The 22,297-nt window shown below is 49.3% G+C and overlaps 8 protein-coding genes across 8 annotated transcripts; 5 read left to right on the top strand and 3 right to left on the bottom strand.

Annotated features, from left to right (window-relative positions):
• Nucleotides 1–437: 437 nt before the first annotated feature.
• F4813DRAFT_211689 (uncharacterized protein) lies at nucleotides 438–973 on the bottom strand. The gene has a single exon (XM_049239678.1). It carries the CDS (start codon nucleotides 855–857, stop codon nucleotides 516–518), a length of 342 nt encoding a protein of 113 aa, XP_049096259.1. The 5' UTR covers nucleotides 858–973; the 3' UTR covers nucleotides 438–515.
• Nucleotides 974–4,307: 3,334 nt separating this feature from the next.
• On the top strand, nucleotides 4,308–9,308 carry F4813DRAFT_392798 (AAA-domain-containing protein; the record flags this gene model as incomplete). Its single annotated transcript, XM_049247322.1, has 3 exons — nucleotides 4,308–7,229; nucleotides 7,292–7,564; nucleotides 7,617–9,308. 3 exons carry the CDS (start codon nucleotides 4,308–4,310, stop codon nucleotides 9,306–9,308), a joined length of 4,887 nt encoding a protein of 1,628 aa, XP_049096258.1.
• Nucleotides 9,309–9,896: 588 nt separating this feature from the next.
• Nucleotides 9,897–11,990, bottom strand: F4813DRAFT_211595 (alpha/beta hydrolase fold-domain-containing protein). Its single transcript, XM_049239677.1, has 2 exons — nucleotides 11,919–11,990; nucleotides 9,897–11,768 (listed from the first exon to the last, which is right to left on the bottom strand). Exon 2 carries the CDS (start codon nucleotides 11,663–11,665, stop codon nucleotides 10,109–10,111), a length of 1,557 nt encoding a protein of 518 aa, XP_049096257.1. The 5' UTR covers nucleotides 11,666–11,768; nucleotides 11,919–11,990; the 3' UTR covers nucleotides 9,897–10,108.
• An 821-nt stretch (nucleotides 11,991–12,811) lies between these two features.
• Nucleotides 12,812–13,624, top strand: F4813DRAFT_211589 (uncharacterized protein). The gene is made up of 3 exons (XM_049239676.1): nucleotides 12,812–13,300; nucleotides 13,369–13,488; nucleotides 13,542–13,624. The coding sequence occupies exons 1-3, from the start codon at nucleotides 13,037–13,039 to the stop codon at nucleotides 13,590–13,592; spliced, it is 435 nt and encodes a 144-aa protein (XP_049096256.1). The 5' UTR covers nucleotides 12,812–13,036; the 3' UTR covers nucleotides 13,593–13,624.
• A 588-nt stretch (nucleotides 13,625–14,212) lies between these two features.
• Nucleotides 14,213–17,383, top strand: F4813DRAFT_371301 (putative GMC oxidoreductase). Its single transcript, XM_049244602.1, has 2 exons — nucleotides 14,213–14,990; nucleotides 15,045–17,383. The coding sequence occupies exons 1-2, from the start codon at nucleotides 14,939–14,941 to the stop codon at nucleotides 16,763–16,765; spliced, it is 1,773 nt and encodes a 590-aa protein (XP_049096255.1). The 5' UTR covers nucleotides 14,213–14,938; the 3' UTR covers nucleotides 16,766–17,383.
• A 738-nt stretch (nucleotides 17,384–18,121) lies between these two features.
• On the top strand, nucleotides 18,122–18,566 carry F4813DRAFT_392794 (uncharacterized protein; the record flags this gene model as incomplete). The annotated part of the gene is made up of 3 exons (XM_049247321.1): nucleotides 18,122–18,219; nucleotides 18,281–18,312; nucleotides 18,391–18,566. 3 exons carry the CDS (start codon nucleotides 18,122–18,124, stop codon nucleotides 18,564–18,566), a joined length of 306 nt encoding a protein of 101 aa, XP_049096254.1.
• A 377-nt stretch (nucleotides 18,567–18,943) lies between these two features.
• Nucleotides 18,944–19,335, bottom strand: F4813DRAFT_392793 (uncharacterized protein; the record flags this gene model as incomplete). The annotated part of the gene is made up of 2 exons (XM_049247320.1): nucleotides 18,944–19,188; nucleotides 19,284–19,335. 2 exons carry the CDS (start codon nucleotides 19,333–19,335, stop codon nucleotides 18,944–18,946), a joined length of 297 nt encoding a protein of 98 aa, XP_049096253.1.
• A 1,088-nt stretch (nucleotides 19,336–20,423) lies between these two features.
• Nucleotides 20,424–22,059, top strand: F4813DRAFT_371294 (glycoside hydrolase family 76 protein). Its single transcript, XM_049244601.1, has one exon. The coding sequence runs from the start codon at nucleotides 20,678–20,680 to the stop codon at nucleotides 21,908–21,910; it is 1,233 nt and encodes a 410-aa protein (XP_049096252.1). The 5' UTR covers nucleotides 20,424–20,677; the 3' UTR covers nucleotides 21,911–22,059.
• The last annotated feature ends 238 nt before the right edge of the window (nucleotides 22,060–22,297 follow it).

Genomic DNA, 22,297 nt, shown 5'->3' with positions numbered 1-22,297 from the left:
AAGTTCTAAGGCAACATGCTATCTGCTTCTTTACGCCTGTGCCTTTTTAGCGCTAAACAGAGTCCTAGAGGGGGGACGTAATACTCGACTCCCTAGAGGCAATTAGTGAGCAGACTATTGCGTTCTTCATCACCAATAGGACGACGGGTGCGTTACCCTACGTGCTCAGCTAGCCGGCTATGGCGGCACCTGGGTCCGCTAACTGGGGGTATTTGAAATCGGAGTCCCCGTTAAGATGCATCACTAGGTTGAACATGAACGGGAAAGGGGATAATGGTAAGAGGTGCGCTTGGCCAGCTTTATTCGTATCTCATTTCCCATTCCAATTATATCATTACACGAAGCAAGTATTGTTCTGAATATGATATATCCCGCGCATACTATCTAATTGCGCCGCTGCTTTCAATTAAATCCTAATCATGCAGTCGTAGAGTAGAAACTGTATCAAACAGAACTGCAGTTATCGACAAGATTATCTCAGGGGCCGACCTCGATCTGGAAGAGGTAGAGGTAGGCTAATGCTTCTTGAAAATGTTCGACCAACCGCCAAAGAGGTACTGGTCGGTGTGTCGCCCGCAATGGGTGTAGACATTTACCGTTGGCGCGTGGTGCTTCGAGTGATGCGGTTTGTGGTTCGACTCATGACTGGCTAACAATTTGCGACGCTCGTCGGACTGACTGTCCCTGGATGTGTCCTGCGGGGTGTTAGGATTATGTTTGGAGACGGTAGCGTGTAATGACGAGTAATAAGTAACTCTACCGACCTTGTCTTTCTCTGAATAGTAAGAACTAATGCTATCCTGACGACGATATGCGGAGTCGCTAGAGTCCCTAGCTGAAGATCCACTTTGAGACATCTTGAATTGAGGCTTGTGTGAACAAGTGGTCGAGATTGGGGAGTTGGTATTCTGAGCTGTACGCAAAGTAACTCGCAATTCCACCAGATACGAGCTTATAGGGATGAGGTTTTCCGGATGTCGTAGAGAGCCAGGTCTGAATTAAGTTGTTTGTAGATACGCAGGTGATTATGTAGTAAGCTTCAAGCTTCAGTAAGGCTACCGACTTAACAGTTGTGTTAAGGACAATATTTAAAACGAATGCCCTCCAGGGTAGCTAGTCTCGCACGCCTGGTGCAGTTGTTTATATGATGACCGTAAAAGAAGCCCGGCTATTCGGAATGGATTTGGGTCTCGAGAACTAGAGACACAACCTCGCTGCGTGGGGTTGGCCTTATATACATGTATTCTTGACAGGGGAGGGTAGCGGCTCAAGTCAAGGATCACTTGGCCCAGCATATCAACGTAGGGAAAAAAGCTAATTAGCGTGTGTACGAGAAGCACGAGCAGATAGAGCACAAAGACAGGGTCTTCGGCTAGACGGCCTTCTGTAAGGCCAATTGAAGAATGAGTTATCCATCCTCGTGGCCAATGGGTCTGCGGCTCTAATGCGGACAAGGCAGGAAATGAGCAACAGACGGTGTATGACTGAGGCCAGAAGCACCGCTATTACTCACCCCGCAAGTGATCTTCCGTTGCAGGTGGGACAAGCCCAGCCAGCCCTATTACCTAAAATCTGCGGTGCCGTGACACGCAGCCAAGACACCATGTATGTAAGTATATTGAACAGGTCGGTATCGAAACCTGGTTAGTGGTTTAACATTAGGATTTATCTGTACGTTCCCACGTTTGCTGCCTGAACGAAATACCATGTTCGAATAAGTTGCCCTGTATTGACCGAGCTGAAAATGTTTTGTTCGCCTGAATCCGCCTGAAACGACCCGAGCTCGGGGCATTCCGAAGAGTCAAGTGGCTAAAGACTTGGCTTGCCGAGAGACAAGACGTTGAGTATTCGGGGGGCACCAATAGCGTTTGTAGGAGCTGAAGCTATTCTGGTGAGCTGGTGTGTGAAAATAGGCTGCGATGAACGCAATATGCTATGCTAGGTACTGTATTCGAAATGGCGGAAGCATATATGATTGGTAACTTGACGCATCACAAACACCTTATGACTAGATCAGGGCAGATGAGCTACCTAGATAACTTGCCGGCCCCTCGACGTTCGCGAACCACTTGACGCCTAGAAAAAAGAAATCCCCATACGAATAAAGTGTGGGGAAGCGGGAATAGTCTATCCAATAGAATCATCTTGTATGAGATCTATGAGGTTAGGTAGTTATTTGACCTACACTAGGTAACTGTGAGGTATTTATGTAGGTTAGATGATTCTTACCTGAGAACTTACATATATCGGACTGATATTTGTATTCCATGTCTGAAGGGAATATAAATAAGTATAGGAGCTTTCTGCGAAGCGATGAATTGCTATATCTTGAGTGATAGTTATATCTTTTGATTTAATTTGTAAGTAGTTCAAAGTTGGATAGCATAGTATGTATTGTTATGTTGCTTAGGTACATATGACATATGACATAGGGTCTCTGTACCGTCTTGGAGCTATGTGATACTGTGAGATAACACTGTAATAAAAGGGATAGATTAGGTACTGAAATGATTACTAATGCTGCTAATTGTGGATGCCTCAGGCAGCTGGAAAACATTGGGTCCGACACGTACACAATGTACCTAGCAAGCCGTACCCACGCAACCACGTCCCTGGCCCCTTTCAACAGCTCATAGGGCTGACGTTGAGTTTTGAGCCGCATGGTAGCGCCGTTGATATGATGTAAATCTGGGGATGGACCTTGGAGATATTTAAAGTCGAAGTTGATCAACTTATAATTCACATTTGATTCTACGTAAACCTGCTATATGCCGTAGATGGGTTGAAAAGTAGTCAATTGAATACTATAAATGCAGGCGACCTGGGAAACGGTCGTGTAGAATGCGTTTTGGCATCATGACTGAAGAATATCCGGAATTTCGACAACGTCAAGTTTCCATGTCGAGAAATTGGAGTCAAGATGGATGGATTGTCCGAGTTGTCAGGGTTGGAGTTGTTATGGTAATTTTTGGTATGACACGCCAGATAATTCTTGGCGGATGAATCTTGATTGGACAAAAGTTGCTGCACTGTGGGACAATCATGTTTTGCAGTGGACCGTGCATAGCACCCGCCTGTTGCAGGGGGGGGCTTAGAAACGCGACGAGTGACTACCTAAACCTTACTAAACCCCCGAAGCTCCTTCATCTTTTCAGCTTTGCGCTTTTCACGCAACGCCTTGTCTTTTTCACTCCAAATTCGCATCCCACACGTTGCCGCGTCTCGGATACGTAAATTCACCTCGTCTTACATCCGTCAATGTCTGACGCGACTCTGTGTCTCTTTCACGTTACCCCATAGATCATCTTTTTGCATAATACCATTCAAGACACCTATTGTCCAATTATTCTTTAGATAGTTATTGATTTCAATCGGCGTGAAGAGACCTCTAAATAATCCATCTTAACCGGTCCTCCAATCTCGACTCTCTATGTCCTACCCTTCCGAATCTATCGCGTTGACGTGACTTTCCATCGAATCCGCGTCTCAACTTTAGCTTATTAGCTCGTTCCGTGTCGATCCTCTTGTCTGATAGGGCGGAATAGGATAAACTCAGATACGCTATTGGAACGCAGACGGAGACGACCTATACCACTCTATACCACTCTATACCACTCTATACCACTCAGACAACCTCTCTCGGACGAGTTGGTTGGCCGTGTTACCATATGCCTTGATCCGAATATCTGAGACCTGTTGCTGTCTTGGGCTTTAGGCGCATTCCGACGTGAATGGTGGTGATGGTCTTCTGGACGTTATATTCATCTTAACCTTTGAGTTGCTACCAGACACGTTGGCTTGGTGTTAAAGAGAGTTTCTGGAGCATTCGCCTCTGCTTTAAGTCTAACCTTGCAAAAGCTGACAGCAACGCAAGCTTTTAGCTCTACCTATCTCCCCCGAGACAACCTCGAGGTATGTTTGCTCCGTCACTTATTCGTTTGCTCTAATTGTATTGGGCTATGTGCTAATCCCCTCGAATTATAGCTTAGGCCTCTCACTGCCTTCATCTCGCTTTTTTGTGTTGCTCCCGGTTGAGGCTGCTACAACTTGTACCCGCCTGTTTTGATACTTCAAGTAAGTGTTCACACCCCTTGCTCCAGCCACATCGCATCATCAACTTCACCAGCTGTACACTAAACTTGTGTTTTGGCACGCGGGTCCCTGCCCTATTATGGCTTCCCCCTCTTACCCCTCCCCACTTTCTCTTAACAAACTTACAAACCCCATAGCAACTTTTAGCATACATTTCTAACTCTTTTATCTTTGCAGCCTCCCTCAGCCTGCTGCTCGAAGACACAATTTTCAAAATGGCTGGCAAACGAAAGCGGGACATCCTCGACTTTGACCCTAACAAGTCTGATTCCGACGACGAGAACTTCGAGCCCGAGGTCGACCGGCCCCGCTCACGCAAGAAAACTCGCCCGCCTGGAGCCACCAAGTCTACTACTCGTAGCAGGAGGGTCAAATATCGGGGGTCTGATATTGATGATGACGAGCTCGAAGATAGCGAGCAAGAGAACTCGTTTGGCGAAGACGACATAGAGGAGGAGCCCGAACCTCCCATCAACGAAAATACCGGTCGTCGCGTTCGAAAAGCAGCCATCAAACACCAGAATTATAAGGAGAGTTCGGACGAGGACGATTTAATTCGGGATTCGGACGAAGAGAAGGACGATCTTATCAAGGAACCGCCTAAGAAATCGCCCCGCCAGAGAAAATTGATTACCCTCAAAGTTCCCCCACAGTCGCAGTCGCGCAAAACGCGCACAGCCTCCAACGCGACTGCTCCAATTGGCATTAGAAGAGTTACTCGAGCGCGCACAGCAGAAGCAGAAGACGAGCTGGTTGAGCTATCAAATTCGGGTAGACATGCGAGGCTAGCCCGAGGTTCTAAGAGCAAGAGCCCGGAAGCCCTAGGCATCGTTGGCCGACCAACTCGTAGCGGAAAGGGCATCAAAATGACGATTCCCACTGTAGTTGAAGAGGATACCCAGGAAGAGAGCAAACCGTCTGAAGCCGAAGCTGAAGCTATGCAAGACCCTATCGTCCAAGATATCGATCCAGCCGAGGAAGATGCCGTCGGTCAGGTAGATGATGAAGTGATCGAAGATACCGTTCCAGATCAAGAAGAACCTGTAAAAACGGTAGAGACAAATGACGCTATGGAGGTGGATGACGAAGATGAAGATGTCCCTGTCGCACGTAAGACGCGCAGCGCGAGGGCTAACCAAGCTGCGGCAGCCGCCGAAGACGCTCCTGCTGATGATGGCAGTCCGGTAAAGAGAACTCGCGGCCGACTAACTCGAAAATCTCGGTTCGGGAAGTCCCTCCAAGAGCCTAGCAGTGATTTTGAGCCCGGAAATGAGTCTGCAGAAGATAACGAATCTGGTCCCGAGGCTCATAAGGGTGGAGATGTCGACGATGACGACGATAATTCAAGTCCCAGTGCCCGTGGTCGAAGATCATCGAGAGGCAAGGGAAGAAGATCTGTGAGAAGATCGCAGCGGCGTGCCGAGTCGGGAGACGAAGACGAAGTTGACGAAAACGAAGTAGCAGAAGAACTCAGAGATCTCCGTCAAGATTCTCGTTCGCGCAGAGAACGCCGCTCGCCACAAATCCTGTTTGAGAAGAAAGCCGAGACTAGACGCCGCAGAGGCCAGCCAGTAAATTATGCAATTGCGCCGCTCAATGCATTCACCGTTGAGCAGGAAGAAGATGACGACGACCCGGCTCCGACACCAGCCCGTCGACGTGGACGTGTAAACGGAGGCGGCGGCTGGGACCACAGTCTCCACACGACTGCTGGCGCTTTAGGCGGCGTCGGTCTTGTCGGCTCGCTGCTCGGCGGACCGTGGGGTACCGGTGCCGCGGGTGGTGCGGATTCTGATAGCAGCGACGATGAGATGAATAATCGAACAGGAATGGCTGGAATGGTGGGTATGACGCCAACCTCGGCGGCTCCTCCTGGCCCGTCGCTCGCAAATGCGGAGGGAGGTGGTCTCCTTACGCCCGCGCCAAATGTCGGCAAAATTAAGAACCCGAAGGCTCTTGCTGATGCGGACCCCCTCGGCGTGGACATGAATGTTGATTTCAGTCACGTCGGTGGCTTACAGAGCCATATCGATCAGCTGAAAGAGATGGTACAACTGCCGCTACTATACCCGGAGTTATTCACTAGATTCCACGTTACGCCGCCGAGAGGAGTGCTATTCCACGGTCCACCGGGAACAGGAAAGACTTTGCTGGCTCGAGCCCTCGCAAACACGGCTGGCATTGGCGGCAGGAAGATCACCTTCTATATGCGCAAGGGTGCTGATGCCCTTAGCAAATGGGTCGGAGAGGCTGAGAAACAGCTGCGTCTCCTATTCGAAGAAGCTAGAAGAACGCAACCTAGCATCATCTTCTTTGACGAGATTGATGGACTCGCCCCCGTACGGTCAAGTAAGCAGGAGCAGATTCATGCGTCGATAGTATCTACCTTACTCGCTTTGATGGATGGCATGGACGGTCGCGGCCAGGTGATAGTCATTGGCGCTACCAACCGACCGGATAGCGTGGACCCTGCCCTTCGCCGGCCGGGTCGTTTTGATCGAGAGTTCTACTTCCCCCTACCCGACGTGGACGGTCGCAAGTCGATCATCGATATCCACACCAAGGATTGGGGTCTTACCGACGAGTTCAAGTTGTCTCTGGCTAAAGACACGAAGGGTTACGGCGGTGCTGACCTGCGTGCCATGTGCACCGAGGCCGCTCTCAACGCAATCCAGCGAACGTACCCGCAGATTTATATGTCCAAAGAGAAGCTTGTCGTCAACCCGGAGAAGATCAACATACATATGACAGACTTTATGCTCTCTAAAAACAAGATCGTGCCTTCTTCAGAGAGATCCGCGATATCCGGGGCAGCTCCCTTCCCGAAACCTATCGAGCCTCTCCTTCGAGACCAGTTTAATACTATTACCAATCTTCTGGATGGCGTCTTTCCGCGCAAGAAGAAAGTGACGGCCCTAGACGAGGCCATGTTCGAGCCTTATGACGATGAAGACTTTGGTTTCGGCCGAGAAGCTCTACAGCAGGAATTCCATAGATTTCGCGTTTACCGACCGCGACTTTTGATATGCGGCTCGCAGGGAATGGGGCAGGTTTATATCAGTGCTGCTATCCTCCACTATCTCGAAGGTGTCCACGTTCAAAACTTCGACATAGCAAATATACTCGGTGATCCCTTAGTAAGTGGTGCAAGGCATCTTTGAACAAATTTTTTTGGGGCTGGTAGCTAACTTGTATATAGCCTGCCGAGCAAGTATTGTTCGGGCTTTTCGCCGAGGCCAGACGCCAGAAACCGAGCGTCATCTTTATCCCGCATGTTGACATGTGGTATGAGACATTAGCTGGACCGGCGCTCACCGCGTTCATGTCCATGCTCAGGACGATACAGCCTACGGATTCCATCATGGTCGTAGGTACCGCGGAGAAGGAGCTCGAACAGATCAGTCCCGATCTCAAACGCGATCTCTTTGGATGGTCTAATTCCAACTTTGTGGAGATTGCTCGCCCGGTGAAGGTGAGTCTAGCCTATATGGTAGAATGAACAGCGCGAAGCTAACAGAACGTAGGAGAATCGACGTGAATACTTCGATAGGATCCTGGGGCATATTCGAAGGCTCCCTAAAGACTTTCCCGAACCGACTAATCGAAAAAAGAGAGTGCTGGAAGTGCTTCCCGTTGCCCCGCCGCCTCCGCCTAAGCAGATGACTCAGGAAGAGATTGATGCCGAAAACCTGCTGTACAGAAAAGCTCTCAACTTGTTGAAGATCCATCTACAGCCTATCATGGACCAGATTAAGCGCAAATATAAGGTCTTCCGGTCCCCTATCATACCACTATCGCAGTATCAATATCTCTTCGACGAGGCAAACCCGAACCATGTCAGACCCGACGTAGCAGATGCCCCGCCGCGTCCCTACGTACTTTCTCAGGATGCGGAAGGGGCGCCAGGTCTCCTCGAGACAGCGACGGGCAAGTTTTATTATAATCTCGACACGGTGACAATCGAGACGAGGCTCGCTCATGGTTACTATGTTAACCCATGGGTATTCTTAAAGGACGTAAAGTCTTTTGAGCGCGACGCAAAGAACCTCGGCGACAAGGCCCTCTGGCTTAAGGCTGACGAACTTGCTACTAACGTGAGCGTGGACGTCTCCGATATTAATGATAAACTCCAGAAGATCGATTGGGATGCAGAGTGGAAGAGAGAGCAATTCCGGAAGAGGGAGTCGAAGCGAATACAGAGAGCCCGCAAGAGAGAAGCGCTTGCCAACCAAACCGGTGGAAAATTTTTGCAGAACCCTCAACCGGTAGAGTTGCAAATGTCCCATACGACAACAGCCCATTTCCAAGTTATCGGCGAGGAGGCTATCACGAATGGGGGGGGCTCACTAAATTATGACAATACGAACGGAACATCCGCACCGTCTCGAGTTTTGGACGACGATGCTACCATGACTGATATTGATAGCCAGCCGCCGCCCGGTGGCCTAAACATGCCCATGCAGCCACCCTCTCAGTGGCCCCGTATGCCTGTTCAATCCTTGCACACATCCATACAAGCGACGACAGGGGGTACGAACCAGTTCTCTCAGATCTCGGCTGTACAGTCTCTTCCTCCGGGCGTATCGCCGTCAGCATTAATCAACGACGCGTCCACCACGAAGACATCAGATCCCTCCAACCGATCATCCAACTTTAGCACGCAGGCTACTAATGGGATCCATCACGAACAATTCAGCCCTGGTGACAACCTTCCGGATACCCAGCCGTGTCCCGGAAATAGCCAGGCTACGTCCAGCGACGAGCAGTGGCCTCACTCTCAGGCTCACGGCCTCTTGCGGGGATATATCCCCCAGCCCGGATCGTCCCACGGGTCTCGCGTACAAGCATCGCCTGCAGGTGGGAAATCATCACACGCCCCGAGTATGGCAAACTTATTAAATGACCCTCCCCTCGACGAACCATCGCAATCGCAATCACAATCGCAATCGCAGCGCCAGTCGGGCGTGTCATCGGCTTCGCAGCAGGTCGAGCTAGACGATTCCCAGGCCTATTACTTCTTGGAGAGACTCACCGAGCGCACATCGGGCTGCACCATCGAGCAGCTGCAGCAGATCTACCGCGAGATGATGGTGGAGCTCTGGAGGACGAGAGGCGAGAATAACCGCATGAAAGTGCTTAACTCGGTCACCCGGGTTTTTAACGAGGCTATTAATGAGATCGAGTCGAGTCAGGGGATGCTTCAACCAAGCCAATAGTTGTCAGGATCAACGATATCGGCTACTATCCTCACGACGGGGGGTTAGGAATTTCGTAGATATATCTGAAGGAGGTTGGCCAGCCTCCCTATGTAATTATAAAAATGCTACTAGAGGCGAGGAGCCTAAAGGGACCGCGTGGTAAGGTGGCGGAATATTGCATTGTCTGTAAGGCGATCTGGACGCAGGAAACGTTTATGGCTTACTGCTTATGAAGGCTTTGGCTCGCGCCTGAATTTTTTTATAATACGCCTAGTTCACGCCTTAGGTAGGACTGTCGCATTGGTGTACCTAAAATACGATCGTCTTTTTATCAAGTTGATGATAACTTACAACGTAACTGTCTTGTCGGTTACTTTCCGGTCTTACATCAGACTGTTTATGATGCGCTTTAGGTTTGGGTAGGCGTTAGAAAATGTTGAGCATGGTGGGTAGTATAAGGCAAAGTTAGTAGCTATCCTAACACAAGCCACGCGTAGCATACCTAAAACCTAGGGCGTGGCGGTTCTAAACAGCCACTCATTAATGAATCTCGTAGTGCTCTAACTTTAGTACTTCTTTAGTTTGAATTTAAAAACACATTTCACATCTAATTCATACACAGGCTGACAGGCTGACAGGATGATTTGTAGCCCCATCATCTTGACGACAAAACGATTACGTAGCAAGAATAAATATGTACTCTATTTATATACTCTATTGATGTTCTCCTAATGTGTATACTCTTGAAATTCCATATAACCCGGTTTCGCCTTATACCATATATACATAACTCATACACCACCACCCGCCAGTCTTGCTTACGACTGCAAAACCGTGCCTGGCTCTGGTAATGTCAAGTTCAAAAGGTACGCGTTAGCCGCGGCCGCTGTCGCGCCACCTGACAGGTAACTCGTGTGGCCAGCGCCGTTGCGCGTAAGCAGCACAGAGCGATCGCTCCCGATCTCGGCATGCAGGCCTAGTCCCCAAGCATAGCTCGTCGAGGGATCGAACGTGGACTGTAGCATCAGGATCTTCACGTCGCCTTTGTAGGATACGGGCTTCGGCGGGTTCGTCAAGGCAGCCGGCCACCCGATGCATGAAGTCTGGATCTTGTAGCTCTGGCATAGGCCCCCGGTTAGGGGATTGAAGATCGCGCCTAGAGTTGCTTTGGCCTGCACTTCGCTGAGAGAGGACGAGGCGTGCGTCCAGTCTTGGCAAGCGATTGCCGTGCCGGCGAGTAACGAAGAATCATCGTATGCGTCGCCTGTTACGAGGGGCTGCTGCTGCGAGATCAGCGTTGCGTTGCCGGCGTCGGCATCGGCGATGGCTTGGCCTAGGGAAGGCCACGATGACGGCGAGATCAGGTATGACTGGATGTTGAACCGTATATCCTCCTCCGTCACGTCAGAGCGGCAGACCTTGTCGTCGCAGCCAGGAGCCGGGATGGGAGATTTGGTCGCCTTGGCTACTATGCTTTCGAACTTAGCCCGGACATCTTGGCTGCTTAGCGGGCACACGTCCTTGGACGCATCGGCGCACCAAGCGAAGAAATTCTTGAGCGTGGCCTCGTACGTGGAGGCTTCGATGAGAAGGTTGCTAGACTCCGATTGAGAGTGCTGAAGGTTGCCGTCCAGCACTAAGGCGCGGATACCATCAGGGAATAACTCGGCATACTGGCTGAACAGCTGCGTGCCGTAGGATAGACCCAGGAAGTTGGCCTTCTCACCGCCCAGAGCCTTGCGCACGGCCTCGTGGTCCCGGACAGCGCTAATAGTGTCGACGAAATCGATCAAGCGGCCCGTTTTGGTACGACAGCTCTCGCCTAGGTTCTTGTTGTACGTGACGAGCGCGTCATACTCGTCCTGCGTCTTGGGGGCCCAAACAATGCGCTTATTGTACGCAGCTGTGTCGCACTGCACCGGAGTGCTGAGGCCGACTCCTCGAGGGTCCAGGCCGATCACGTCGAAGCGGTCCAGAATCTGCGGGTCCACGGCGCCTGGCACCGTGGAGAGTGTCGCGACAAGGCTGGTGGCCTGTCCTCCTGGACCGCCCGGGTTGATAAATAAGTTTCCTATCCGATTGCTCTTGTCGCGAGCCTCGATGCGGACCAGGCCTAGCTCTATCGTCTCATTGCCCTGCGGATGCTCCCAGTCTAACGGCACGGTGTAGGTCGCGCATGTGATGTTAGGGGGGAACGAATCTGGACATGGTCCCCACGAGATGCTATCCGTAGAATTGGATTTCACGCTCCTCTTGGGAATTGGCTTCGACCCGGTCAGTTTTAGCGTAGGTACTCCTGGAATGGTCACAGTGAGTGCCGAGCTCAAGGTCGCAAACGCGAGGAACGCCTGGGTAAGTACAAGTGAGTGCCCCATGGTGGTGTGTTTTCGTCTTAGACGGTCGGTACAAGTGTAAAAGAAAGAGACCTCATGCGAGAAGAGCAAGCTCGCTTGTATATGTATACCTCTCCCGTCTTACCTGCTTACACGAGCGACGTTAATTATTAGGCAATTACGTCTTACAGAGAGGCTTGGGATAAGCAAACTAGAGCAGCTTAAGACACGACTGCGAGGCGCGGCGTCCTGGCCAAGCTTTGTCCAGCTGCGACGTTTCCTTGTCGATCCTTACCGGGGACGAGGGCTACGAGCCGACCGCATGCAGCGATTGGGCAACGTTGTAATCGATAACACCTCAGACGGGTAGCTGAATGTTCGGTATGTAGAAGCAGAGGATGTTGCTAAGTTGCTATGCTACGGTATAATCTTATAAACCCTGCTACGTCTTCAACCCTAACAACACAGCCGCAATCCATAGCGGTACATCTATACATTCTTTCGCTTCCCCAGCCAAGTCCTACGATGCGAGCTGATGCTAATTTTACCATAGTCGAATTCCCCAGGCGCAGGTATTTAAAAGCAAGGCGTAACGATGTCGCCTCTTCAATCAACCTTAAGTAAACAGATTACTAATTATGGATGTGGTCTTTATATATGCGGATTTATATGGCTCCATAACCAGGGCTGTTCAGACAAGCTTTACGTGTCAGGGGTAAGTTGTTTTTAGTTATACCTACCAAGTCAACCGAGCATGAGAGAAACAAACCGACAATCAAGAGAAACGACAGGGATATGCCATTTACGGTTATAATCGGCCTAGACTTCCGATACCCACCTTTGAAAAGTTACAATATCGCCCATAGAAGGGACGTCTTAGACCTGATGTGTACCATCCAGTCTCCGAATTCCTTAACAAAGACAAGGCGTTGCGAGACTTATATATCTAAGTTGGTCAAGTAGCGCTCATCACAGATCGGAAATATAAAATTTCGAGTTAAGATGTTTATCAGATGCTTTGATCCCGTCTGTCATATTTTGGAATTACTATGTAAAGGAAAGCACCTCGGGGATAGACTCTCTAGCTCCATGCAAATTCCGGATCTTGCATGTTTATCAGAATATCTGCCCACCAAGTACACAGTGGCGGTTAATATCTTGAGTTTTTATATCTGAAAATACTCTGGGTACATGGGAGCTTGGGGAGTAATTGGATATCTAGCATGGATGAGATTGGTGGTGATAGATGAAGAGCGAGTCTTCTCCCTGAGGCTATTATGTACCTAGGTACCCAAGATATATTAGCCAAACAGCTACAGTCAACAAACATCTATCCAGAATTCCCATGAATCTGTTCTCTCAAATAATAAAACCGAAGACTGCGAGTTTGCCTTTACGTTCTTCCGAAACAACATGGCCACCCAGATTCGTGATACGCAGTTCGGTCACCTCGTACGATTTCTGTCTAGAAATAAAATCTTCCGATACCCTGACGAAGTTGACCCTTCCCTATGGAAAAGGCCTCTGCAAGGCGATACAGGTCCATTACCTATACCGCCAGCAGAACAAGCCAATGATACACAGAGGTCTGACAGGCGGAATCCCGGCACAGCTCCTGTCGGTGAAAACGATCGAGAATTCAATCTGATAAATTGGTATGGACCTGACGATCCAGAGGTATTTACTCCCATTAACTTCAACTCCCAAGAAGAAAAACTAGCTGTTCAAGCTAACACTTGGTCCAGAACCCTCAAAATTGGTCTAGCAACTGGAAGCTACTGGTCGCTTTCCTCATGTGCATTCTCAACTTCTCATTCTACATTGCAAGCTCGATATACGTCCCTATTCCTTTCATCTTCTATCGGGTGAGTTTACTCCAGCAACCTTTTCCCAAGCCACAAAGCTGATCATTAGGTAGTACGGTGAAAAGATTCGCCACATGAGCAAGAATGCTCGGCATGATATCTGAAGAGTGCTTTTAGCATGCCTTAGAAACTCCGAGTCTAGTCCCTAGTGTAATAGTTGGAATAGTTCAAATAATTCCTAGAAAAGAGGATAGGAAGGTTGATAACATCTTTGATAAATGATGTGGAATTTCAAGGCTGGGGGATGACCGTACGTTGGTAGTAGTATAGCGATTCAAGCTGTAACGTAGGTACATTACTGGTAGGTGGGTACTATTAGTTTGAATTTGTTCAATGGAATATCAACCGTATGTAGATCTCGTGGTCTTGGACGTAAGAAAATGGTGGTATCTAGAAATAGGAGATCTTTTACCAGGGCTTGCCCCAAAGACAGAATTGAAACTTTTATATATTCGACTGGATTTTCCACTTTCATACTTCGAACAATAGGAAACTTGAATTTCGGTTAGTTAGAACAACATTGATTTAGCTTAAAAATTGTAGTTTCTTGACTAATACTCAATAATACTCTAGTTAAGGAGTAATTATATAGATTCGTCTTTCTTTCTCAAGTTAACAGTTTGACTTGAGAATTCATAAGCCTAGAGAACACATAAAACTGTATTATTTAATAGGCACAACTACAAAGTATCATAATTCCTAGGTACTCATCGAAAAGTATTGATTTAAGCTTTCACAAGTTCTAGTTAAATTTCCTCTTGTGATAATTTCGCTATATCAAGTTCCAAAGATCTTCAGTGACGTCGCTGAATATATCTAGCTCTCCGGGTTTTCACCGAGCCTTACTGTAAGACCGTAATCAAAGACGCCGCACTTAGCTCGGCATCTTAGTCTACGGGGTTAACTCGCTCGGTTTGTTTCTCTTACACCCAAACTCACATTTCGCCGCGGCTCGCATTCATAGAATCCTTCTAGTATACTACCAAGTTAGAAAATCCCCTTAGGAACCCGATCGGGTTCTTCCTCTCTTTCGTATAGACGTCGGCGTCAGCAATCCGGTAGTATACCGGTTCTAAGTAACGCAAGGCATTGTGGCGCTTCGGAAACCCTCTACCGGACGTTCATCAATTGTCGCTTACTCACTGTACATAGCCATACATGCATACCATTATGCTAGGAGGTATACCACGCCAATATGGAGAAGGGTGAAAGTCCCGCATCGTCTTCGGTATATAAAGAGGTTGAGATGGAAGCCATCATGGAAGAGATTTGCCCTCACCATCGGCATCACCAGTCAACTAAGCAAAGATACCAATAAGAACATCATAGCCTTTTCATCAGCTTCTAAGAATAATCTATAAAGAGTCTTAAGACTTGTTCTCGCTTCAATAAAAAACTTGAACTGTCCTTGATATCCGAACCTAAATCGAATATCAGTAACACTTACAACATGAGCAACGAAGTCCAGTCCATCGAGCAATTCGACTTTATCGTCGTCGGAGGTGAGTTTAATAGAATGAAAAGGGACATGAATCCTCAACTGACACTATCTATAGGAGGTACTGCCGGTTGCGCCGTCGCCGGCCGTCTAGCTGAATCTCCCAATGTCCGCGTCCTGGTCATCGAGGCCGGTATTAGCAACCCGAAGGACATCGACGCCATTACGACGCCGGCTCGGGCCTTCGAGCTGCGCGACAGCAAGTATGACTGGGCCTACAAGACAACCATGATCGACCGTCCCGACTACACACGTGTCGAGAAGCCTAACACGCGCGGTAAGACCCTTGGTGGTTCTAGTTGTCTCAACTATTACACTTGGATCCCCGGCTCGGCCGGAACCTTCGACGATTGGGCTCCCTACGGCGGAGACGAGTGGAAATGGGACAATATCCGGAAGTACCTTTATAAGCCGGCGACCTACCACGACGACAGGACCCTGTTTAGTGAGGAACTGAAGTACATCGGTACAGATGGCCCCATTCCCGTCTCCCATTCCGACCTGGTTCCTGAGATAAAGGGCTTCCGAGATGCCCTGACCAAGGCGTGGACCAGCAAAGGCGGAGAGCTGACAGACGACGTCCACAACGGTACCATGCGCGGTCTCTGGAAATGTACCAATAGCATTTACAATGGTAAGCGTTCCTCGAGCTGGCTTTACATCGAGGGCAAGACGAACGTCACCGTACTTTCCAGCACCAATTCCAAGCGCCTACTTATCGACGCCGCCACGAAGAAATGCGTCGGTGTCGATGTGATCCTGCCCTCAGGTGAGACGCACAGCTTCGAGGCCAAATACGAAACCATCGTCTCATCTGGTGTGTTTGAGAGCCCGAAGTTGCTTATGCTCAGCGGAATTGGCCCAAAGGCTGAACTGGCTAAGTTCAACATCGAGACAATCGTCGATTCGCCACATGTCGGCCAGAACCTCCTAGACCACCCTATCCTCCCGCACGTCTTCCGTATCGAGGACGGCAACGGGTTTGACCAGCACCTCCTCAGGGCCGGTCTCGAGCACGATGCGGCTGTCAGTTCTTACCGATGGAGGAACCAAGGCCCCTACACTTCCGGTCTACTCGAGCTAGTCGGCCTCCCGCGTATCGACGAGCGCTTGATGAAGTACCCCGAGTACGTAGCCGCCAAAGAAGCCAACGGGGGCCTCGACCCCTTTGGTCCCGCGGGCCAACCGCATTTCGAAATCGACTTCGTCCCCATGTTCAGCGACGCCTTCCAGTGGCACATCCCGACCCCGCCCAGAGGGGACTACATGACGGTCATCGTGGACCTGCTGCGCCCCCAGAGCCGTTCAGGTACGGTGGAGCTCAACAGCGCCGACCCGCTGGTGCAGCCCAAAATCAACCTGAACTTCTTCGCCGAAGACCTGGACGTCCTGGCGATGCGCGAGGGCGTCCGCTGGGTAGACGACGTGCTGATGAACGGCGAGGGCATGCGCGACATGATTCGCGAGGACTACCCGTGGCCGATGCCGCGGACCTCGGACGCGGCGATGGACAAGATGATCCTCGAGCGCTCGCAGACGGGCTTTCACCCCTGTGGAAGCACACGCATGGCACCTAGCATCGCCGAGGGCGTCGTCGATGGTAAGCTCAAGGTGTTTGGTGTTGAAAACCTGAGGGTCATCGATGCGTCTGTCATCCCGGTGATCCCAGATTGTCGTATCCAGAACTCGGTCTATGCGATTGCCGAAAAGGTATGTATTGCCGAGCGAACGCGCCTCTTCTTTGGGCTTGTAGCTAATCGAGCGGTTGTAGGGCGCTGATATGATCAAGGCCGAGCATCCAGAGTTATACGCTTAGGTCTTTTTCTCTAATGGATGGGACATGTCGCCTTTGAATAAGAGTATGGTGGATGAGAGTTAAGAAGTTGCTGGCTCAAGTTTGCGTTAACTATGATGAACCATGACTGATGCATAACAGCGAGTCTGGAGAGAGAGAGAGAGAGAGATGAAGGGAGGAGGATTCCACTTGGTGGATATTACTACTATCTTTTGATTTCAATACTTTGTAGTCGATACCTGTTTATTTTCATTCTTCTCTTCACTCGAATCTTTACTCTGTATGATCTTATTCTTCGTCTTACTTCCAGGATATCCTTTGATCCTTTGAGCCGTTGAAACATGAGATGAAAGGCGTGTCAATAGTGCCGCCCGGCTCCGTCAGATGTCGGCGTGATGCTTTAAGCGTTTGCAGCCGTGGTCTCTTTCCACACCCTTGAATTAGATTGACCCGTACCCACGCTGTTGGTAATACCGCCAACATGGTTCTGAGCCCCTATGTACATTGGACATATGTACATACATACATACCTACATACACAGATATCCACCAAGGGCCACTATCAATGATACGGGATTCTCTCGAGCCATGGAAGACGATCGGAATAATTGCCTTATGCAAAACGAAGTCTCCCCAAAGGTTACGTTTATCTACAATTTGATTGGTTCAATATCTTTTAAACCACTAAGCTAAAGGCGACCTTTGATAATAAGGCTACTCGGAGATGACCTCCTTCTTCACGTGCAATATGAAAACGGGTAGAAGGATGACCTAGCCAGCTGATAGTCTCTCAATCCGCGGTCTGTCTCATTATCGGTTCCCGGCTGAAGCCTTCAGACGGTAGCGATAATGAACCGGCAGAGCGAATCCAATGGTGTCATAACTGCCCTGATGGGATATGGGGATGATTTTATTCAACTCGATTTTCCCTTTGGTCTGTCCATTTCGTGCGGCGTTGGCGCTGGGCGGATCGAGCGTTACTGAATCCGGCCAGGCGTCAGCGCTTCGGTGAGGGCCGTCGACACCACATCATCCCATCGTATCGTGATCGACCACGCAGAATCACCCCACGTCCAGTACCTCTTGGACTTACACGACGAGAAGGCGGAAGGAAGGACAACGACTGTAGAGGAAATCAAGATGCTTATAATGTTGCCGTTAAGTCTGTCGTCTTGCTTCATGTTTCATCACAGCCTGCAACACAATCAAGCATATATTACATTCACACAACTTCATTCCGAGTTAAATCATCTATTCGGCTTCTGTACTGCATGTACCTTCATTACTCGCTACTAAGGACACCAATTCACCACAAAGCCCCTATCCACCCAATCAAAACCATGGCCATCGCACATCCACAAGGTCTTCGCCCGCATATGCACGCAGCCGCCAGAGCTGTCCCGCCTGCAGCACCCAAGCTCGGCCCTGTATCATCAAGGTAGGGATACCCCTGGCTTTGACCCAGAATCGCTGTGGATATACGCTAATATGCAGCATAGAATACTACCAAGCCTCGTAGTAATCGGAGTTGGTCCGTCTCACTCTACATACTTAACACAGCACTTGATGTGTTTTATTCGTTCCCCGTTTACTAACATTAACGAAACAGCTTACACGGTGGGTTCCTACGTCCGCTCGCAGCTACACCGCGAAGCCGGCACCATGGATCGCATCTTCTCCCAGCAGAACACGCCCGAGGTCGAGAAAGCGCGAAAGGCCGCCCTGCAGGTCGAGGCCAACGGGGATCCGCGAAACAACCTTTTCAATATTTTAGGCTGGTCGTGAAATCTGAGGGAATTGCGGGGGGGAAAAGAATTAACTGGAACATATGGGATAATATATGGGATCCTCTTCAAAAGGGAGACTAGAGTGGGACAGACACTCCGAGTCTCTTACTATTATTATTATACCCGCTTCGCATAGCTGGGGCGTTTGGGGAATCGGTTTGCTTGGAATCACATTATAATACGCCGGTGTCATTCGAGATCGAGATACCCGGTGTGCCTTGTATATGAAAATATCATATCTACACTACACTACACTACACTTTGCACAGAGCATAATTGAACTTTCATTTATATTTTATTAAAAATATATCTACGATGCCGTTTTCATCTCATGTAACTATGCGATGAAACACCGAGTAACACTCCGACCGTAATCTACTGAAACCTCTCGGGTTCCCGTTCCTTGCCACCGCTACCTCTGGGCTTGGCGGCCGTCGATTGGGGTACTGCATGTCCGCTCGCCGTAACCGCATTGTCGTCCGCGTTCTTGCCTACGCCGATAGGGTTACCAGCCGCGCTGTGTAGTGAGGCTCCGCCGATTCCGCCGGAAGCATCTTGTGATTTTTGGCTCGGATTGGGCACCGACGGGATTGTGTTCTGCTTTCCGGCATCTCCTGGAACTGTGGTTCGCCTTGTAAGTACACGGCTAGGGTAATCGAAGGGACATAATAGAAGAAAGCTGGCTCTTGATGCTGAAATATGAGGGTTTACTTACTACTAGTGCCGTCTTTGGCAATCTGGTTGAGATCTCCGCCTTTCTTGGACATTTTGCTTATTACGTTGGTGAGAATACGAGAATCGGGTATTGATGCGAACTAGAAAATGTACCTAACCTAACCGTAGGTAACCAGGTGTAAGTAAATTCTGGTAAATCGAGTCAATCCAAGTACGAGTAGAAGAATTGATATAGGCCGAGTTCTTCAGGAGAAACGAAAAATAAACACCTTGGTGTCGCTATCGTGATGTCACCATTATACCCCTTTCCCTCCTTTCTACGTCATGAAGCCAATTGCTCGAGGGATACAGTGATAATCAGCATGCACGGATCAGGACGCAAACGAGACTCCAATCAACAGATCGAGATTACTAAAAAAGCTATCAAGGCTGGTCTCGCTGTTTGTCTTATTAAGATGAGTGGCAAACAATTGTCACGATTTCACCACTACATGCCTTACGCATGATTAACTACGGATATACTGAATTCACAGAGGCCTTTAACTACCTATCTAATTATAACCTGGTGTTAGAGAGTAACACTTAAAGGGCTTTGAGCAAACCCTCATGTTTAACAACCCAAGGTCCATCCTTGGGAAATCCTGGAGCGTCACTTTCAGAACCTTCCCAACCTGCCACCATATATCCGATCGCGTAGAGAAAACTACCTCCTCTTGGCGCATACACCTTTTTCTACCAAGTCTAATTTTCAACTCGAGTTACCTCTAAGCCGTGCAACCAAAACTATGTCCTTTTCTTCGTCATATAAAGGATTAAGCGCCAACCTAGAAGCCCTCGTGGCTGTCAACTATCACCATCTGATAGAGTAAATAAAGAAAGGATCGGCTCTCATTATTTGTGCTGTCCACGCGTACCTCCAAATTGCACATCGTGCTCGAGGTCCCCGAAAACTCAACGCGTACACTCTTTGAAGTTATAAACATAAAACTTCACATGTTCTTAAATAAGACCGAAAACGTATGCAGGTGATGGCTGATCCGATGACAATGTACTAAAATAAAACCACCGAAAAGCAGATGTCTTTTATTGCAGTAACTGTAAATAGCTTAAAGCCGCCAAGGATCGTCGGGGTCGTAGTCGATTCATTGGCTCAGCCGCTCGCGTGTGCCTGGCCTTTGTAATCCAACTTCCTTTTTCTTCTTTGGTGGCCGCTCTCACATATTGACTTGCTGTATGTTGAAATGATCGACAACTCACTTTTGCAGCTCGGTGGTAGCTTGGATGGGCAACGTTGCTTCAAAAAGGGGCACATTTATGTACATATTTCAACATGGACGGACGACACGCGTGTTCGACTCCTCGAGTCGTGGCTTGTTGATTCATTCTTTATTCTCAACCGAGTGAAATTTGTATACGGAATTATCGGTATCCAAGATGACAAGATTATCCAAGATTGTTGCGGGGGCAGCACTCGCCCCTGTCGCGTCTTCTCTGAGCCTCAACCCAAACGACCAGGCCTCTATCAAGGAGAATGCAGCCCAGGTCGCAAAGGGCCTTTACGTATATCATGATCCTAGCTCGACGACAGGCCAGTTCAAACAACCGGAACCGTGGTTTTGGTGGTTGTCGGGCTCGGCGTGGAACGGCTTGATGGACTACACTGTATACACGGGCGACACAACCTACCAAGCCGATATCCTGTCCGCGCTGGCAAAGAACCTGGGCCCGAATTACGACTTCGTTCCGACCGAACAGGAGTCATGGGAGGCGAACGACGATCAGGTCTACTGGGTGTACAACGCTCTTACGGCGATGGAGTATAACTTCCAAGCTCTGCCATGTGAGAAGTCCAAGACCGAAGCAGACAAGGATTGCGCCAACTCTTGGCTCACAATCGGCACAAACGCCTTTGAGGACTTTGTGGCGCGGTGGAATAAAGACAGCGCAACCTGTGGAGGTGGTCTCAAATGGCAGTTCATCGAGACAGCCAACGGCTACTATTACAAAAACTCCGTGTCCAATGCTGGTTTCTTCCAGACTGCCGCCCGACTTGCGCGGTACACCGGAAACCAAACTTTTGGCGGCTGGGCCACCAAGGTCTGGGATTGGTCTACGAGTGTTGGCTTTGTCAGTCCCGATTTCCACGTTTTCGATGGCGCGGGCGACGATAAGGATGCGAACTGCACTGCGGTCAACAAGGATGAGTGGAGCTATAACATAGCCTCTTACATCCATGGCGCCGCCCACATGTACGCCTTCACCAACAGTTCGACGTGGGAATCAAGAGTGCAGGGTCTGGTTCGCACGGCGCAGAGTACCTTCTTTAGCCCTACGTCCAACGCTACTGGCGTGATGTATGAGCAGAAGTGCGAACTGGACTCGACGTGTAACATCGACCAGACTAGCTTCAAGGCCAGCCTGGCACGTTGGCTTGCAAAGACGGCAGTCTTGGTTCCTAGCTTGAAATCAGATATTGACGTACTGCTCGAGGCTACTGCTCAGGGTGCTGCTTCTAGCTGCACCGGCTACGGCAATGCTACCTGTGGTGTGCAATGGTACACTGGCGGCTTTGACGGCCAGTCGGACTTGGGTGTTGAGCTAAGTGCTCTCGAAGCCGTCCAGAGCCTACTGGCGGCGAGCGCACCGAAGTTTTCAGTTCAATCTTAGTGGTGTGTCTTGTATGCAGTCTTTGCAGCGCAAGTATCTTCTTGTATATAATCACCCGGCTTATGTATGGCATGGTATAAGCACGACATTGTATGTCACTGTATATAGGCATCATCTTGCGTAGCGGGATATGTAGTTTGTTTGTCATAGCTACCTACCTACCTAGGTACCTATGTAGGTTATACCCGACATGGAGAAGATAATCCATTTTAAATAGAGTTAGAAAGGGGGTAGGGCCTTGATCTCGGTGGCTATTTTATGAGATTAGAGAGTCACATACAAGAGTCTCGTAAACTGAGTAGAACTGTCTTAATGTCTAACAGCATTTAAGTGATTAGATTCATCTACACCGACGCTCGTATCATAATACCTACCTACCTACCTACC

Source organism: Daldinia decipiens (genome assembly GCF_022478715.1).
Source record: "Daldinia decipiens strain CBS 113046 unplaced genomic scaffold F4813scaffold_38, whole genome shotgun sequence".
Lineage (NCBI taxonomy): Eukaryota > Fungi > Ascomycota > Sordariomycetes > Xylariales > Hypoxylaceae > Daldinia > Daldinia decipiens.
The sequence above is the reverse complement of the archived record's forward strand: the minus strand, read 5'-3'. Positions and strand labels throughout refer to the sequence as shown.

Coding starts and splice junctions, on each gene's coding strand:
- F4813DRAFT_211595 (XM_049239677.1), bottom strand. CDS start 11,665: ATGGGGCACTCACTTGTACTTACCCAGGCGTTCCTCGCGTTTGCGACC.
- F4813DRAFT_211689 (XM_049239678.1), bottom strand. CDS start 857: ATGTCTCAAAGTGGATCTTCAGCTAGGGACTCTAGCGACTCCGCATAT.
- F4813DRAFT_211589 (XM_049239676.1), top strand. CDS start 13,037: ATGGCCACCCAGATTCGTGATACGCAGTTCGGTCACCTCGTACGATTT. Junction 13,301..13,368: donor ATGGACCTGACGATCCAGAG/GTATTTACTCCC, acceptor CACTTGGTCCAG/AACCCTCAAAATTGGTCTAG. Junction 13,489..13,541: donor TTCCTTTCATCTTCTATCGG/GTGAGTTTACTC, acceptor ATCATTAGGTAG/TACGGTGAAAAGATTCGCCA.
- F4813DRAFT_371301 (XM_049244602.1), top strand. CDS start 14,939: ATGAGCAACGAAGTCCAGTCCATCGAGCAATTCGACTTTATCGTCGTC. Junction 14,991..15,044: donor CGACTTTATCGTCGTCGGAG/GTGAGTTTAATA, acceptor CACTATCTATAG/GAGGTACTGCCGGTTGCGCC.
- F4813DRAFT_371294 (XM_049244601.1), top strand. CDS start 20,678: ATGACAAGATTATCCAAGATTGTTGCGGGGGCAGCACTCGCCCCTGTC.